Source organism: Podarcis melisellensis, assembly GCF_964234715.1.
Source record: "Podarcis melisellensis genome assembly, chromosome: 12".
NCBI classification, from domain to species: Eukaryota; Metazoa; Chordata; class Lepidosauria; order Squamata; family Lacertidae; genus Podarcis; species Podarcis melisellensis.
The window spans coordinates 40630586-40650273 of record NC_138544.1 but is presented as its reverse complement, the minus strand read 5'-3'; the positions used below and the strand labels follow the sequence as shown (position 1 = coordinate 40650273).

General features: G+C 38.7%; 1 protein-coding gene and 1 pseudogene across 4 annotated transcripts in view; both read left to right on the top strand.

The window, feature by feature from the left end:
• The window catches only part of LOC309353232 (ethanolamine-phosphate phospho-lyase pseudogene), a 359600-nt pseudogene that overhangs the window by 309915 nt on the left and 29997 nt on the right, over positions 1–19688 (top strand). The gene's annotated exons all lie outside the window — the stretch shown is intronic.
• Positions 1–19688, top strand: part of MPP7 (MAGUK p55 scaffold protein 7) — a 77067-nt gene that overhangs the window by 54239 nt on the left and 3140 nt on the right. For 2 of the 3 annotated variants that reach the window (XM_081882441.1, XM_081882440.1), the window contains exons 12-17: positions 2806–2835; positions 8834–9004; positions 14750–14830; positions 16260–16353; positions 17657–17765; positions 18324–18467. In XM_081882441.1, coding sequence (XP_081738567.1) covers positions 2806–2835; positions 8834–9004; positions 14750–14830; positions 16260–16353; positions 17657–17765; positions 18324–18467 — 629 coding nt within the window. The remainder of the gene's footprint in view (positions 1–2805; positions 2836–8833; positions 9005–14749; positions 14831–16259; positions 16354–17656; positions 17766–18323; positions 18468–19688) is intronic. The other variant, XM_081882442.1, reaches the window with a different exon arrangement.

Here is a 19688-nt window from a genome sequence, read left to right as displayed (position 1 = left end):
GCTAAGCAACTAAGCTCTTCCTGGGTTCAAAGAAGGCGGGCTATGACAAATTTAGCAGGGGCCTATAATTTAATTCTTTCTTAACAGCGCAATCCAAAGTGTTTGGATTTGGCAGATCTTGGGCATTTTTTGGCTGAGAAGATACAGTAATGGTATTGCTCTGTAAGAGCAACTCTCTCATAATACATTGTATCATTTGTATAGAGCACATAAATGAACTAATCCTTTGCCTCTTAAGAATGCATTCAAGTAGGTGTCCTGTCCTTCCTTTGTGATTGTGACTTCCTTGTATTGTAAAGGGACAAGAATCTGAATAACTACATGCATGTGCCCTTTAAAACTGATATGCATGCGTGTTGTGCCCTGATATCTGTACCATAGTATGACATTTCATCAGTAAAGTAATGATGCTTGATCAAGGAGCAATAAAAGTGGTACTAGCAGAAGTTGTGTCTTTGGTGGGAGGGGAGACTTTGATGGGCAAGCAAGCAGAGAAATGAGCCCAAAGAAAGTTTGTTCTACTGCATTGTAAGTTGTCTTTGGGATGTGTCTAACAAACTAGGGCAGGGGTGGGGAGCCTGTCGCCCCCATATGTCACTGAACTACAGCTCCCATCCTTCATGACCATTAGTCATACTGGCTAGGGCTGATGGGAATCAGAGTCCAGCAACATCTGGAGAACCTCAGGTTCCCTACTTCCGGGCTCAGGCAGAGCTTTCCAAACTGTGTGCCACGACACATTAGTGTGTCAGCTGCAATGTGTAGGTGTGTCACACAAACGCTCCCTGTTCTCTTATAAGGGGTTAGTTTAACCTCTGGTTTGCTAGTAAAACTGAATTACTGTGTCACAAAATGATGCATGTCTAAAAAGTGTGTCACCAATATGAAAATTTTCGAAAGCTCTGGGCTAGAGGAAGTCTCTGGATGAAAGCAACAACCTGTAGACAACTTAACTTCAACTTAAGAGTGTAACCATTTCAAAATTACAATTGAAGACCCAGTGACTCTTACTTATGATGCTAAGCAGAATATGACTAGTTAATGTGTTGTTTTTTCACCCCAGGACTGGTACAAACCTTTCTGTCTCTTAAACAGTGTTAGGGGAACATAGCCTTTGCATACACACCAAAAAACCTTACACATTTTGAAAGTGAGGTTCTGTCATTTCCTACTCCCATAAAAGAAATTGGGGTACAGGCTTTTGCAGCAAAATGTTGAACTTGCCGTGCATCATACTTCTGCAAAATATGCTCTTAACCTGTTCTTTATATTACTCAGCTCTGTTTTTCCCATTTTATTATGTGCTGAATATAATGTAAATCATGTCTGCTTGTCTTTTGGCTGTTCTAAGCTGAGGAAACAGTTGAGTGTGGTAGGTGTTTTACCCCCCCCCCCCTTTTATTCTTCCATTATGTCTTCAGTCCATGTAATCACTTTGCATCCTATTTTTCCCCCTTTTGCGCTTCTCAGAGGAAATTGAAGGTACATGTACAAGTTTCCCCGCTGGGCTGCAAGTGATGGCTTAAAAACTAAGTATTCTAGGTCATCACTGACTTAGAGGCAATTAGAAAATAATCCATATAGATAACAGTATATGTAGTCATAACAGCCAGTTGCTTTGTTGTTGCTGGAATTGTTGTTCCAGTCCTGAGAATCGTGGTAGCAGAAGACTGTGAACCTGTTGCTTTCTGCACGTAGTTCCTACAGCACAGTACTGGCATGTGTGCATGAAGATTCCTGTGGGGTAAGGCACAGGGATCCACATGTGTTAGCCCATTGTCAGATGTGGTTTCTTCCTTTGTATTTTTCCTTCTCCTCACATAGCAGGAATTTTGGGGGCCCAACGCAACAGATCTGCCTGTTTCTGCACATGGGTCAAGTATGCAGAACAGGAGTGAATGTGTGCTAAAACCTCTGAATGTTAGCAAAGTAACATAAGCAGATATGTTAACACAAGACATTTCCATGGAGCTAAAGATGATGTCAGTCCTATTGTATGGCTCTAATAGATTATCTTTCTTAAATTCAAACTTTGACACTGAATAAAGTGGATCTTTTCCAGTCATTAGGGATGCAATTTTGGAACATAGCTTGACAGATGCTTTACTGCTGTGGTGTCAATCTTTGGGGGACTTTTCACTTGCAGCATACATTTAAACAGTTGCAGCTCTATCTATCTATCTATCTATCTATCTATCTATCTATCTATCTATCTATCATCTATCTATCTATCTATCCCCCAAAGCTGTAAAGTATTTTGTTAGACATTTGGTATATTAAAACAGGCACCAATACTATTTTATACCTAAGAAGTTATATTCATTAAAAATACCCTTTCTGTCTGATCCATTGAGCCAAATACAAAAACTCCTGATATTCTTTGTAGATTTCTTTACCTTTGTGTTTCAGCTGTTGTATTTTTTATCCTACATTAAAATATAAAGTAGAAACCTTTTAAAATCACTTCTTTATTTTCTGTCATGAATAAGGCAATAAAACAGTGAAAAGTTAAATATGCATGTTGCTGTACTCCAAAATCTCTTGCTCAACTTCAGAACAACACAGTGATTTATTTTTAAGCAGTAGCATATTGAAGGCTTTTTATGCTGTGCTTTCTGCAGTTGTCATTTTTAAGTAACTCTTCTTTTGCATTCATGGCTGGGCATCTAACTATTCTGCTTTATTTCTTGGCTTTTGTTCTGTACGCTTTTACACTTCATCCAGAGGAAGCTGAATGTGCTGGTCACAACAGTGGAGCCCACATAGGTGAGCAGTTGCTTACAAAAGACTCTCTTTCTTTCTCAGCTTTTTCCTGGATGGCTACAGAGTTTGCAGGTAATGGGCATCACTGCATGCAATGAATCTGCTAGATTAAAAAATGGCTCACTGGATTTGACACAAAGGATCTGCATCCTAACCACAACATATGTTACTAACATTGAAATATAGCATGCATTGAAATGCTACCTTGAATATGAGGAAATAATTTACTTGGGTAGAATTTGCAAAGAAATTTAAATACTTGTCCTAGACAAAATGCTAGGCTGGCTATATTCCATCTGACTACATTATTTTTCTATCACAGTGTTCTTCAATCTTGGGTCCCAGATGATATTGAACTACAACTCCCATCAACCCTTATCATTGAATAAGCTGGTAGGAATGGTGAAAGTTGTAATCTCGTGACTTAGCGTAGGGATAGCCATTGTGGTACCTGACACGTGTTGTGGGCTACAATTTTCATCATCCCTGACCATTAGCCACTCTGACTTGAGTTGGTGGCTCCATAACATCTAGAGGGTACCATGTTGGCTACTGCTGACTTACAGGGAATTAAGTTAGTACTGTTGGATGGCTGGGATTACTTTCTTGTCAATGAGCCAAGTAATGATACCACGGACTGGCTCATCTTTGCTCACCTATTTTTGAAGTGGTTTACTGGTAATTCCTTAGAAGATGCTACACAAGAACCATTGTAAGTTGAACATACCATATTAGGTTTTCTTTATTCTTCAAGGAAGGGATGTGGGAAGAGGACACAAATTATTGGTAAGAATTGGCCTATATTGGGGTATAAAATGTGGTAGAATAGGGAAGGAGGTTGCGATCCTGGTGATGCAGGAACTACTCAGGGTAAATGAGCAGCACAAAAGTAGGTGGAAACTAATTGACGGCATGCTACATAATTTATTAATATATCCATGTCACATGTTTTATTAAAGGGGAAGGTGACACTGCAGATAGGTAGACTGGTAGAGAAGTTTGTGTGTAACCATGCTTCCAGATAGATTTTAGAAGCTGTGCTCTAAATCTGTATGCCTGACATTTGCTTGCCACAGGAGGCCTACCAATCCAAACAGAATAGCTTTCACTGTTAAAGCCCTTCATGATTTGGGACCTCAGTAGCTGAATGATATTTTCTTCCCACTTACATTTATCTGTGCCTTGAAATACAGTGGTACCACTGGTTACATACTTAATTCGTTCCAGAGGTCTGTTCTTAACCTGAAACTGTTCATAACCTGAAGCACCACTTTAGCTAATGGGGCCTCCTGCTGCTTCGCCGCCGCCGTTGTGCAATTTCTGTTCTCATCCTGAAGCAAAGTTCTTAATCCGAGGTACTATTTCTGGGTTAGCGGAGTCTGTAACCTGAAGCATATGTAACCCGAGGTACCACTGTAATCACCTGAAATTCTTCTCCTAGTACCCTTTGCATACTGAGGTGCAGAGAGAATAGTCACAAGGGAAAAGGCCTTCTAGTTGTGGAATGCCAGAGAGGCCCACCTGACATGCATTTTAATGCCTTTCTGGTGCCAGGCAAAGAACTTTTTTATTTTCCCAGACATTTTAAAATTGATTCTATTTATTAATTGAAATAATTAATTATTTAATCTTTGCATGCTGCTGTGATTTTAGCATGGTCATTTTAGTTCTGTGAAATTCATTTTGGGACCTCTGTCTTACTGATTATTGCTGTGATTTCTAATCTTGAGGTCTCTGTTTTATGGTTGTTTTATTTACTTTAATGATTTCTTGTTTTGTTTAAATAGTTTGTGATCATGACATCACTCAGGGAACTGCTGTTGGGAGACTGATGAATAATAGCAGTTCCACTGATGACATTCAAATTAGCAACTTTAGTTGATCTCTTCTGTTGAAATATATTTTCTTTAACTTAGTAGAATTGAGTAGGATGGATTATCAACCTTAACTCACACTTTTTGTCATACAGAATAAAAATGCATAACTAGGCAGTTATCATAAGATTATTCTGAGTAGTTCATGGGATGTGTGGAGATACGCCATAATTCATAGATAATGAGAGGGAGAGAAAACTCCATCACTACCTTTGCCTTCCTCCTACATACCTCTACCACCAGGGCTCTATGAGCCTCCATGTAGGTGATACTTACATACCCTGAGGTATCTGCAGTCAGCCTGTTCAGTTTGGTATCAGTCTTGGCCCAGTATGTTCACTGATCTCCACTGTTCCAACCAGGATCTGAAGCAGGTTAGCAAGCGTTAGTTTAGAAGGGAACCTTGTGAGTGCCAATGCAGATGCACTCTAAGCTAAGGCTTGGAAGGAAACTTTTGCTGGAAAGTTGGAGGAAGAAGGGGAGACCATTGGGTCACTCCCAGTTTCTTAATTGTGGATACAGGGTGGAAGTGATACCGCTTCATTCGGTTTTCATGAAATGTTATTTCTGGGATTCATAATGTGAAACCACAGTGGTATCAGACATACAGAATAAAGACTATTTAAAAGCCCTAGTCATATGTCAGGAATTGGGTGTACTGTTATAAGGTGGCCTCAGAAATGAACTTCCTACAGACTGGAGTTGTCCAGAAATAATTAACTATGTTTTTACTGTGCTAGTCAATGATATGGTGCTGGTTTAACAGAGAACTTGCTATTTGTCTATAATGTCTGTCAAACTGTATTAAATTTGGCACACAAGCATGTATATCATTGTAGATTGTGAGCCTGTGGGCAGGGCTTACCATTTATGTCTAAATGATACCTATTTTTTGTGAGATGTTTACTGTTGATACTTATTGGAAACAATGGCTTGTCTTTTTCTCTATATACATTGAAGACAAAGGGTTGTCTTCAATGTATATAGAGAAAAAAGTGCATACAATTTTGAAAAAACAGTGATTGGTATTAAATGGGCAGCAGTGAAGGACAGAAGTTGAACTAATTTTCATGTAGTTTAATGGTTCAAACCATGTAGTTAAACTATTTTGTTGGTAGTGAACTGTTTGCATACAATTAAAAACAATAATTGGTTTCACCCTTTTGGAAAAAACTATTTAAATAGCTATTTATCAACATACTTAAAAACTCTATAAACTCAATATAAATACCGGTTTTAGTCTCCAAGAAGAATGGTGTGAGCCATTACCAGAAGAGGCGGTGTTGCTCCCTTTTGTTTCTACAGCTAGTTGCTAGGAACATGTTCAGTGTGTAGCATTTCTAAAGTGGTTGATTGCACTTGGAATAGTCTAACACTTTAACCTGACCAGGAAGAGGGGATTAGCATTAGGGGGTGGGAAGTCCTGTTCAGTGTTTGCTAATTTGTTACAATCTAGTTTGAACATGAAATGGGATCAATGCAAAGGGTTCCGCACCCAGGAGCTGGCTTAATTTTCAGTGCCTTTCACTGATGATCTGTGGAACAAAACAGAGGAAAGTTTTTGCTTTCCCTCAGGTATGTACTTCTTTAAGGAAGCCTAAGCCTTTAGAGCAGCAACTATTCTTTTGTAGAGTAAGGAGGGGCATTCAGATACCCTCCAGGAGTGCCTCTCCCACCAGCAGGAAACAGGGTTAGCTTGCAAAGTTGACCCCACTATTGGAAGGAGCTACCAGGCTGCCATAAGCACCATGGAACCAGTGAAGGCCTTATTTGGTGCCCCCAGCTTTCATTTTTCAAAAGTACATGTCTCTACCCCTCCTAGGAAAAAATTATAATCAAAGTGTGCAAGTACCCTTCTAAGCACCAGGAATTTCTGTGAAATGATTAGCCAGTGAGTGAAGTGAGAGCTGTGATTGATAAGTGAACTGTTTAGACACCAGGCAGTGGGAAAACTTGGGGCTCCAAATAGCTGCTGTCCCCCTTTAGTGCCCTTTTCCTGCTTCTGTCTTTTATCCTAGTCCTTGGATCCACCCACTTTGCTTCCTGCCATCCATATAGAGCAGCTGCTTCAGAAACTCTTTGAAAATGTGGGAGAGGAAATCTGGGGGTCCTTCCCATTGCTGCTTTGTTTTTTTTGCTGCCTATTGGAATGTAGAGTGGGTGGCTGCTTGATAGATGCCTCAGTAGAATACTGGGGGGTGGGGGAAGGTTATGACAACCATTTGTTGTTCCTGCTACATACCCTACAATGGGGATTGTTCCAAAGTTGTTTGGGTGAGGGCAGTGCAGAGGCTTCATGTTGATGGTGATAATAATTATCACATTTTCCCTGGTTCTTTTTTATGAGTGAGCAAGTGCATAAGTATTACTACTACTACTACTACTACCACCACCATCACCTTTCCCCTGCTTGTTCTCAAGTGTTGTTGTTTTGCCAGGGGTGGGACATTTCCAAAGAATCATTCTCATCATTCTCATTCTCATTTCCTCTTGCCTGGCACACATCAAGGATTGTTTCCAAGTTGTTTGGGAAAGGGAGTGCTCAGTGCAAAGGCAGAAACACTATTACTGACATCTCTTCATACACCCCTTATTTCAACATCTACTCTGATGAGTTTTTAAAATGACTTTCCTTTGCATTTTCCTTCCATTTCTATTTGTTGTTGTTGATGTTGTTGTTTATTAAATTTGTATACCACCCTCCATCTGACAATCACAGCTTTAAATTTTTGCCTATTCAGGTGTAGTGATTCAGAATTATTCCTGCAGCACGTCAGAAGTATTGTATTCTCTGGCAGATCAGCATGCTGGGATGCAGTTGTGATGGAGTTCAGGGTGGGAGTGAAGGAATTCTTTGATGTTTATCTGTGTAACTCATTCATTTAAGGGACAAGACATTCCTGTGGCTCTATTAAAAGCAGTCACTATTGACTCTGAGCACTACCATTTTGTCTCACTGCTGCTCCCATGGTGTTTATGAAGGTTCTGGTCATACCAATAGTGCACCAGAGGATGCAAAGTATTGAAACGTAAAGAAGTATCAAGTGGCTTGAATTAAAGGTGATCATACTGATACGTTGGGCTTTTCTAGGCAACATAAAAGGCAAGCAGATCTTGGTAAGGACAAGCAACAACTCAGTGAAGATCTGTCTCAGCAGGCAAGGAGGCATGAGATCTATTTCCCATCATAAGAAGCCTGTCCTAGATTGCTCAGAGTAGAACATCTGACTCAAGTGACAAACACGACTGTAGACTGGATGAGCTATGTCGTCTAATATATTGACTGTTTCTCCCCTTAATTATATTTTATCTTGTGCCCCATTTAATGATGTATGTGTTATCAGAACAAAGCATATTGGTGTTGCAATGATTAAAATGGATTTTTAATGTAATTCAAGACTGTGAAGCTACTAATAGGCATAGCTGTCAACGTTTCCCTTTTTAAAAAGGGAAATTCCCTTATTCTGAATAGGATTCCTTGCAAGAAAAGGGAAAAGTTGACAGCTATGACTAATAGGTTTTTAGAAACATTCATCGCTGTTGTTGACTTTCTTTGAACCAGTGTGGATGTCAAATATATGATCTCAGCTGGGAACGTATTTAGATAAAGAATGAGTGTCTTCTGTTGATTCTGCAAGCACTTATTAAAATATCAGTATCTGGTAATTATCAGTATTTTGGGGGTAGGGATATCAGCAAATTTTGCAAGTCTGTATTACAAATGTGACATTTCCCCATATTTCTGTTCTCAGTGCTTAACAGAGATCTAGCCTGCTATACCAATATGATGTTTTTGTTTTTTAAAAAAATACATCATTCCTAATTTTCACCAGCAACCCATACACTTTGAAATTGGCACCTTTTGAATAAAAATAATTTGGTAATGTGATTAGGCCACAATCCTATCTAAAAACATAGGGGGACTTCAAAAGTAAACACAAAACAATGGAGATTAAAAAGACGTCAAATTTCACCCCGTGTGGCTCCCATATTCCCTTGCATGAGCCTAATCAAATACATATGGAAAACAATTTGGACTTTGAATTTGGTCCTTTAAGATATAAGGAAGAAAAACTACTAAGTAACAAAAGTAACAAATGCCCATATGAAGGAGTGTTTGTTACAGATGGGCTACTGGCTAGGCTGATGACAGTAACCCTTGCTTCTGCTTCTTTTTTAAAATCTCGTAACTACAGCTGGTTTCAGGAGGAGTTTCCGTCTCAGCAGAAAAGATAGAAAAACAAACAAGACTATGTATGAATGCAAGAAGAGTGATCAGTACGATACAGCAGATGTCCCAACTTACGAAGAAGTAGCAAAGTATAGACGACAGCCCAATGAGAAATACAGACTTGTTGTCTTGGTTGGTAAGTTTTAATTATTTGAATTAGGAACCTAGGTTGTTTAAATAAAGACTAAACTGTTTTGTTTCGTGTTATCTTTTTGAACTTTAAAAATCATATGCCAAAGCAACCTGAAATGCTCAAAAGTCTCAAGAGGCTCATGTGGAAGCAGATGTTTCCTGAGGTCCATATATTCAGGTATATTTATAAGGAACCACAAGGGCAGGCAGGTACTGTACAAAGATAAAAATGTACATTAGTTGCTCTTTTGCCTCTGGCCTCATCCACCACTGGCATGTAACCCTCAGAAAGCTGATAGCTGCAAGATTCAGAGGTGCCCCAGCACAATGGCAGCTAGAGCATGTGCCTATATGCATTTCTGAGATCAGTAAGCATCCAGCATAAAAGTCTCATGGACTTGTTTCATGTCCACCTAGCCATATTGGCCAGATTGCATGAATATTCATCATATTTATTCTGGGCCTGAAAGCAAGAAGGATATGAGAAGGCTCTCCTCAGTATGTGAGGCCCAGAAGCAGAGAGAGTGAACTTCTGTCTTTACAGCTTCCATCATTCTTTTTCCTGGCCTGACAGCCTGTGCATTCACCTGCTGAAAAGATGATTTTCATCCCTTTTCAGTCACATACATTGTTTTCCCACATGGAAAAGGAGTAGCTGGATGTTTAGCTTATAGCCTTTCTGTAAAGTTTCTCTCCCTATCATGCAGATGTAATGTGTTTCAGTTCTTAGTTAAGGACTGTGAGCTCCTCTTTGCCGAGCACTTAAAACTTGATTCAGAATCTTGCCCGGTTGGGTGAATTACACTGCAGAGGGGGAGGCGTTATAAGCTTTATTCGGCTTTATTTACCTGTCTCAAAAAGACAACATAAGACGAAGCCTCCTGATTCAGGCCAAGGCTCACCTAGTCTAGCATCTTGTTCTCACAGTGGCCAACCACATACCTATGGGAAGTCCACAAGCAGGACATGAGTGCAATAGCACTCTCCCAAGTTGTAATTCCTGCCAACTGGTATTCAGGTCATAGTCAACAAATAGTCAACTTGTATTCATAGTCAACAAATGCCTTGAGATGGTTCACAAGACATTTATTTAGCTAGCTCGCTCCCCTTTTCCTGTGCTCTTAAATCTCATCACACTGTAGGGATAGCTAATCACAAGCAGATCTGCAGTCATGGTGCAAGACTTATTATTATTATTATTATTATTATTATTATTATTATTAAGTGTTTGACACATAGCCACAGCAGATTTCATCAGTTTTGCTTCCGTTTGCTTTAGAGTGCCATTCTATTTGACTCCAGGGTAAACTTGTCAGAGTTTTATTATTTGCCAGTAGCCAATAAAAAAATACCCACTATTGCATCAATTATGAAGCTAAGGAACATAACTATGAAGCAATCAATATACCAAACACTATTTGCTAATGTGTTACATAAACAAGCTACCCTTTTCTTCCAAACAGAATCTTAGTCTTCCTTAACTGTGTTTTATCAAAAATAAGTGGGGCCAATGTGGATTAGTAGCTGACTATAGTTGCAGGGTAGCCCAATCAGTGTTCTGTTCTGTTCTTGTGTTGGGTGATTCCTATATTACCTCAGCAGTTAATTTCATCATTTGCTCAGGACTGGTCACTTGCAGAAGCTTAAGATATGGTCCAGAACATAAAATAGGATGGGGTTATGGTCTGTGAATCTAGTCAGCAATCTCAACACTTGATAACCAATTTAGAGATCTTACAAAAGCCTTTTAGAAATATTTTCCAATATACTCCATTTACAATCCAACAATTGTAGAATGTTCTTGTACTTGTTGCACTACATTTTAGTTTCTTTTGCAGTAGTGTATAGGCCAATGTTTCATTAGCAGAATTTCTTCCATTATAAAAAGTTGCAGACCAGAAGAAATATGACCCTCTATCAGGGACTGTTATGAACTGTAGAACTGCTGTTTTTATATAGCTCATATCCAAGGGAACACTTAAAATCAGTTTTTAATAAACAGCTTTGTCATTCTCTAACGCACAAGTTCAGGCACCTACTACTGTGAGCGAGAGATTGTGGGTTCTACACAGCAAGTAATAACATGCTTGAGTTGATTTTACACCTATATCAACAGAGTTCTGTGAAATGTGTGATAAGTAGACTTTTTATAACAAATCACATATGCTGGCTCTGAGGGATATCTAGAAATTTCGTTTTATTTTGGTGGTACTAAATCAAGTGAAGAAAGTGTGCTTTTACAGTAACAAAAGCAGCTCACAAATTTATTGCAGACTTCAGTAATTTTGATGTTTTTCTCTTGGTATTAGAAGCAGCATAAGTCTGGCCAATATCATAAAAATGTCTTGGGTAAAATGTGGAAAAACTGGCACTGTTAATATAGGTACAGTAGAAATGATCAGATTTAAAAGCTTTGGACATGCTAGTAGCTGCATCCAATACGATGTGTGAAATACAATTTTGATGTTAGTGCCAGGAAATACAAGGACAAATAATTAAATTTTCACATAATTGGTTGTGGCAAAAATGTTCAGCTATAGTAACTGAAAACACAATTTATTATTGGAGTCTATTTAAAAAATAATTGGCTGCCAAGTAGATGTTTCACTTAAACTTACTTTAAATAAATGAATTCTAATTCACAGAATATAAACTTGATGTAGAGTTTAGACTATCACTGTTTTGGGATGCGATTCTCCTTTCTATCTAATCCCAGCTCCCGCACTTTTGCTGCCATCTGCCTTTTTTCTCTCTCTTCTATCTAACAGGCCGAGATGGAGGCTCTAACCAGGTTTGGTTCACCCCAGTAGATAATTTGGATAGTGAATGTTTATTTAGCTGCATTCTAGTCCCTAAAATAAAAGTAGCCATTGTTTTTAGGTAAGTGGGCCCTGAGCTATGGGGTGGTATGTTAACCCACTGGAGAAAGCACAGGTCTTGAGCTTGAGACTCTTAATCTCAGGGTTGTGGGTTTGAGCCCCATGTTGGACAAAAGATGCCTGCATTGCTGGGGGTTGGGCTAGGTGACCCCTGTGGTCCCTTCCAACTCTAGAAGTCTGTGATTCTATGATTGATTAACTGTTAGGAGTATTGATATTCAGAAGGGCATTGGAACTGATCAGCTGACAAAATAAAGCGAATGCTAGCTGGAATGGTGCTTTGTCTAAGAGACAATCAGAACTCCAAATGCTGCAGGTCTGAATTTAACATTACTGTACATATCCTGACTGACATTTGCTCCAGCACATAATGATGAGCTGTGATCTCCCCTCCTCATTGCAGGGAATCAGGGAATCAGAAGGAGTATGGTGGCAGATTAGGCAGAATATGGATCACCAGCATTGGATTTACAGCAAGAGGGTTTCCCCCAGCTTGCAAACATCTTGCTCTAGTTGCACCTTGGATATAAACCATTAAATAATATCTCCTCAACAAGTATGGAACAAAAGGGGCAAAAGTAATTATTTAAACCTAGTAATGGTGTTTGTGGTAGGCAGCTGGAGATTTTTAATACACAAGTGGGGTACACAGGGAAGGCTGAAATTAACCCCTTAACACTCATTTCCTTTCTGGGAAATGTGTCGATTGATACTTCACTGCAAAGGTTTAATCTTGGCATGTTAGGAAAGATGACCAGTTTGTACAAGAAAAGCATCCATTTGGGTAAGACATTCTGCAGAATGTCAGGGGGAAAAGCAGATGAATTTATTTGGGTTATTTTAAATTCTAATATCGTAGTCCTGTGGTCCCCGTATGTCACTTTATCCTTAGGTAAGGGAGAAGTTGGAGCAGGAACCAGCAAGCCACTCCAGTATATCTGCCAAGAAAACTCCATGGACAAAGACAACAGGCATATGTGCCTGGCGTGCTCTGGTCACAAAGAGTCAGACACGACTAAATGACTAAACAACAACAAAAAGGGAGAAGTAGGAAATTGTGTAGTATACCTTAATAGAGGATCTTGATTCAGAGTAGTGGGGGGAGGAGTCTGAAGTGGACCTTTACATGAAAAGTTAAAATGATTGAACCGACTAGTTGTTTAAATATTATGGCTTGGATCCTAATTTTGGGGTCTGTGAATGGAAGGAAAGTTGGAATCATGGGAGCAATTCTTCTGTATGCTCAACTCTTTCTGTGAAGCAAAAAACTTTGTATCCAAGCCAATAAATTTTACTGAGTTTTATTTCAGATACAGCTGTTCAAACCAAAAATAAAATTAGATGAAGTAAGCTGTTACAGATGCCTTGCCATGGTTGCTGATCATCTAGATACTCAAAGCACTGAAGACTGTTCATATAGCGTTGATTTCAGTTAAAATTTATGAAATGGTTGGATTTCAAGGCAAAACAATACAGCAGAGCAACAAAACAAGACAACAGTCATTTTCAAACACCTTGAATGTTTCACAAACCTTGTGAGGAAGACCATGAATAAGTGGAAATCAAATATGTTTTCATAACTGTGCAGAGCTTTGATACTACCTTTATAGAAGGCTTTATTTCTAGTGCTCATGAAAAATCAGTTTTCAACCTACCAGTAACCATTCCATTTCCATAGAGATAAGATTGTAATTTACTTTCATATAAGTCACTGTTGTCTGGAGATGCATAATTGTAAGAATGGTAATACAAGAACAAAAATCTAATGCTGATAGTTTCACAGTCATTTTTAATTTTCAGACTGCGCCAACAAATTTTGTTTATATTTTAGACATTCATCTACAGCAATAAATTATAGTTCATGCAAAGCAAAGATGAAACTTGCCATGCCATTTCTTGCTTAAGTGCACATGGTGTAAATTCAGCAACAGCTTGGCTTTTCTGGAGAATCTATAGTTTGGAAATAATGAAAAGCATTTGGCCTTCATTAGTACTTCTTTACTGCACAAATGGGTTGGGGTGCAACTGGTCAAATCTGAATATTTAATAACTGTGATGGGTCTGAATATATTAAACTGTTCAGAAAATTTATAAATGGCTTACACCCTGCCCTGGCCCCTTCTATATCAAATTATATAATCTGGAGCTGAGAAGAGAAACGCTTATCACATAAGTGTCTCTTTCAGCTTTTTCATCTAAGCAGAAGACGGGCTGAACATAATATACCAGGCTTCCTCAACCTCGGCCCTCCAGATGTTTTTGGCCTACAACTCCCATGATCCCTAGCTAGCAGGACCAGTGGTCAGGGATGATGGGAATTGCAGTCTCAAAACATCTGGAGGGTCGAGTTTGAGGAAGCCTGAAATACACCTTTCAATTTTGTGTCTTGTCTTGAGAAAGCTAAGAAGATGAAACAAAGTCACATGAAATTGCTGCCTGTATTCAAAGTACAGTGGATCCTAAATATGTTGGTGGCAAGATGGATATCCAGTCATGATTCTTGGGTATCTCCAATAATCTCTGCTCTGTCAGATTTGTATTTTTGTATATTTAATAACTCTGTGTGTATATCATTCTTTGACAAAACTGGCAGCGGATTGTTCATTTTCCAGGTAATGTAGAACTGCAGTTCCTGAAGCCCACAGGTCTCAAGAATGAACAACCTGCTGCCTATTTTGCCAGATAATGATATACACAGAGAGTTACTTGATGTAAGGACAATCTCTTTATCTCTGCCTAGAGAATGAGGATGGTGCTGAAGTTACACATCTTGTTCTGGCCTTGTGTCTTTTAAATTTCACATCATAACGTGTTGCATGATTGAAATAGTAATCAAAGGATAATTGATTACAATGCATTTTAACTTTCAGGGCCTGTGGGTGTAGGATTGAATGAACTTAAACGGAAATTGTTGATCAGTGATACTCAGCATTATGGTGTAACCGTGCCACGTAAGTGACAATCAGTTCTGTATAAAGTTCAGTTTTACTTAATCTGGCATAAGGTGAACATGTTTGAACATATAGGGTATGCCTTTTAGGAGTGCTCAGCTTGAATAAGAATGTAAAGGCTGTGTTTTTTTCTTGCTGTCGCTAAACACTTTAGAAAATAAGAGCTCTCAGTTAAAATCTCTGTGAGAGATGGGGTGGGTACTCTTCCAGCATTGTGGAGCTTTGTCCAACCTGTAGAAGTTGTGCCACAAATGGCACAGAGAGTAGGGATTTGTGGCCCTACAGGACAGAATTGGAGTGGCCCAGGGGCCTGTTATGCCTTAGTCAGGTTTGCACTCCCATCTGCACCTTTAATGCTGACTTGGTGCTTCCACATCACTTCCCAACTTGCTAGAGTAGAGGCAAAACCATTCCAAGGGATGACTAGAACTGATTCATATTTGATATCCTTGCTGTGTTAACAAATTTGAGCAAGCCACCCATTTTCTGAGTGTTGGTGCAGCTGACTGACAGGAATGAGTACTTTAATTATTTTAGGGCTAAGGAAGGGAGCATGTAGGCTTAAGGCTCAAAACAAGCCTTGTTGCATCTGAGCAAGTCCTGAATCTGCTCTAACTGTTGAGAAAATCTAAAATAAAGTTATCTATAGTGACAAATGAAACACTGAATTCAGTAGCGCAGGAAGTAAATAAAGAACTATTGAAGCAGGGATTAAAGCACTTGTTTTCAATATAACTTGAAATCTTATTGAAACTCGCAAAAATTTATGAATGAAATGTGTGTGGTACAGCACATGTGTAATACCAGTGCATTAATGTGACTGTTTTTATTGGGTATATTGCTCAGATTTTACAAAAAGAATAAGCAGTATTGGCACAAAGTCTTGCAAGCATTCTAATTTTTAGGATAATTTATTTTCAGGAATTGCAACAAAGATAATATCATATCAACTTGAAGGATGTCCAAAAACTGAATTGATTCTGTGCCATGAGATCAATAATGGTTCTTGGACACGCATGCTTTCTCATATGTCCTTTTGAATATTGAAACTTTGGGAACACTTCTGTATGTTATGAAGGGAACACGAATGAGGAGAGAATGCATGGAACCTAAGCCAATTCCTGATCTTGGTTAGAGGAGGGAGGAGCTTTTGTGTTTAATCCACCACCACCACTCACATTGCAACAATGTCTTGGTAATTAACATCGAGCTGATAGCATGAGACTCTTAATCTCAGGATCAGGGGTTTGAGTTCCACATTGTGCAAAAGATTCTTGCATTGCTGGGGGTTGGACTAGATGACCCTCGTGGCCCCTTCCAGCTCTACAATTCTATGATTCTGTGATCAAACAGAAAAGACTTCTGTTGGTTTTCTGGTTTCGTTTGTTCATTTGTAAACTGTTTCTTATTTCTTTCTCAATAAATCCAGACACAACAAGACCAAGAAGAAGCCAAGAAAGTGATGGCGTTGAGTACATTTTTATTTCCAAGCACTTGTTTGAGACAGATGTACAGAACAACAAGTATGTGGGAAAGCAAGAACTTTTGTCATAACAATGGTTTTTTGTCAGCTTGTGGCTAGACCTCAATTTATAAATGGAAGGTGCCTCCTCTTCTGAATATTCAGATCAGAACAAACTTGATTTGAATGGGGGGGCATCAGTGTGTATTCAGATTCTCTTAAATATCTGCTTACTTCCCTACCTGTGATCTGTTGGCTTGCCTGAACCACTTATTTGCACATTAACTGACAACTGCTGACCACTAATGGAAAAAATTAATTACCACTAATGGGAACAATACCATTACATATACTGTTGCCCTCAACTGTGATTATAATCCATATGAACACAGTAGCAGTTCTAGACAGCAGATCTCCTGTTCTGGGTTTGAGACCTCTTCTGAAATGTCCAGGACAGATGTCAGAAGTTTTAACTCTTTTTATTAACTTCAAAAGTGACTTCTGTATACAGCAACAGCAAAGTCCTGCTCCTGTGCTGAGGGTATAAATGGGAGGAAGAGGGAAGGGCCTCACTGACTCTCAAGTTTGCAAACTTGTTCAGTATTATGCTGATGCAGTGTTACATAAGATAATGTTACACTCCTCCCCAAAAAACATTTTGTAGTCTTTTTATATAAGAAGTTACACTGAACAATTGGACTAGATGACACTCATGGTCCCTTCCAACTCTATAATTCTGTAATTCTATGATTCTGTTTATTCGTGTGATAAAACAGGTCAGATGTGGAAACAGATGTGGAAACAGCGTTCAATAATCTATTGTTTAGATTATGCACGTTTTTACTTCATTAGTTTCAAATGAGGATGATAAAAAAAACTTTAGCGGGCTATTTGTTCTCTAGGTCTTTTGCTCTGTTTCAGAAATAAAAGCAGGTTTACTGTGTGTGTGTGTGTGTGTGTGTGTGTGTGCAGTGGTACCTTGGTTTACAAACTTAATCTGTTCTGGAAGTCTGTTCTTAAACCAAAACGTTCTTATACCAAGGTGTGCTTTCCCATAGCAGCAGGGACTCAATTTACAAATGAAACACTCAACTGGAAGCAGAACATGTTCTGCTTCCAAGGCAAAGTTCACAAACCAAAACACCTCCTTCTGAATTTGCAGCATTCTTAATCCAAGTTGTTCATAAACTAAGCTGTTCTTAAACCAAGGTACCACTGTATATATATATAATCTCAAAGCAAAAAAATCTGTAATAGACTCTCACATAGAAGTGAAAAGAACTGGATTGTGTGAATCATCTCTGTATAATGCTACGTTTGGGGAGTCTTTAAAGGAAACATTCAATAATGTTTTTCAATTACAGGTTTATTGAATATGGGGAATATAAAAACAATTACTATGGAACCAGCATAGATTCAGTTAGATCTGTTCTGGCTAAAAATAAAGTTTGTTTGTTGGATGTACAACCTCATGTAAGTAAACTACAACATTTTGTTTTTCTATTGGTAACCGAATGCTGATTTGCATTGCTTTGTAGAAACAAATAAGATACTTTAGGCGGGTAAGAGTTGAAATGTGAAATCTTATGTTCTACCGGCCACCTTGGGACTGACTGAACTGCTAGTAGAGGGGAAAATGGACCTGGGTGCTAAAAGACTAACTGCTTACCACTTTAACTATGAAAACAGATTTATTTTTGCGAAATTATTCTAACTTGAGAACTTTTACCTGCCTGTTCAGAACTGGACTCATTCACATACTCTCCTATATAATGGAACTAGAATATATGATACATGACTGATACTTCAGGAAATACTATGGAGGATCTTTCTGAATGAACGATTGTAAATTACTCTGCACAATTAAAATGCTATATAAATTATGCTTAATAGCAGTAGCTCTGGGGGATGAGGGAGAAAAATATAGAGAAGTGCCAGATGGAAACTGGAGAGTGCCAGGTGACTTGCTTTACTCAAAGTAAATAAATTTTGAAACAAGCTGCTCATAACTTAGCATTTTCTTCTCTCCAGACAGTAAAGCATTTAAGGACATTAGAATTTAAACCGTTTGTCATCTTTATAAAACCTCCTTCAATTGAGCGTTTGCGAGAAACGAGAAAAAATGCCAAGATAATTTCAAGCAAGGATGAAAAAGGTGCTGCCAAGCCTTTTCAAGTAAGTAACTTCTGCGTTCCTGCAAATATGACAAGGTGCCAGGGGGGCTGTGTCTGTCAGTGAAGGTGACTACACACCCTTGTTCACAGTGCACATAATATTTTTTCAGCATAACTTTTTTTTTAAGTATTGGAAACAGAATCAGAGAGGCCGATCACTTCCAGAACCACCACCTCCCTCTCTCTTCTCCCTTCATTTCATGTTCTTATTGCCTGTCCTTTAAGCAGTGACAGAAACAGTGTCACACCTAACATGTTAGGGATGGAGGCAGTTACCGTATTTTTCCGTGTATAAGACTAGATTTTTTTTAACAACAACCAAAAAAAAGGTTTAAAATTGGAGCTCATCTTATAAACGGGTAGTGCTAAGGGGTGTTTTCTTAATTTGGAGCCCCCCCCAAATAGGGGTGTCTTATACATGGGGGCGTCTTATACACAGGAAAATACGATATGTCCCCTCCCAGCATTCTTTTCAGCTGCCACTGCAAGATAAGTGAGTCACAAGTCTGGCCAATTATAATTGTATCAGGTTTCTGTAGATTTAGCTCTAGTTTCACTCCAGATATGCACCTAAACTATAGGAATAAGTATGGGTGACAAGGAAAGGCAAAGGTGGTTTAATAAACGTATTGATGCTCAGGCTCCGTGTCCGGCAATATCATGTGAACACAAGCAAGAATGTCTCTCAGGATTGAATCCTGTGGAGGTTGTTGGAAAGGAGTATGTGTAACAGTGTGAATGCCTAGCAAGGATATTGTCAGTTTGTTTCTGTGGATATTGTCAGTTTGTTTCTGTGGATATTGTCAGTTTGTTTCTGACAAAATTGTTGTAAATGTTGTTTTTTTAAAAAAAATACATGAATTTGGAATAATCAGGCTAGTGAGACTTCACAAGACTATTAAATACATAAATAGTTTCTTAATTTGTAAAAGTATAACACAGTCCTGGGGACATGCTCTTCTTAGGATTTTCTGTCTTAATTTTATGTAGTTACATTCTATGTTTCCAAAAACATGAGCAAAAACCTACTGAATGAGCCCTAGTAAGACCCAGGAATCTGAAAGGAACGATTCTTTTGGATTTTTACCAAACTTTCAAAAATACAGACTGTGTTCTAGTAAATCCCTTGCTAATAGCAGGCAGAGTCTTAGGTAATGTAGTTGGTCAGTACATCATTAATGTAAATAGCTTTAAAACATTTTTCCAGTGCTTTTTCTAGCAC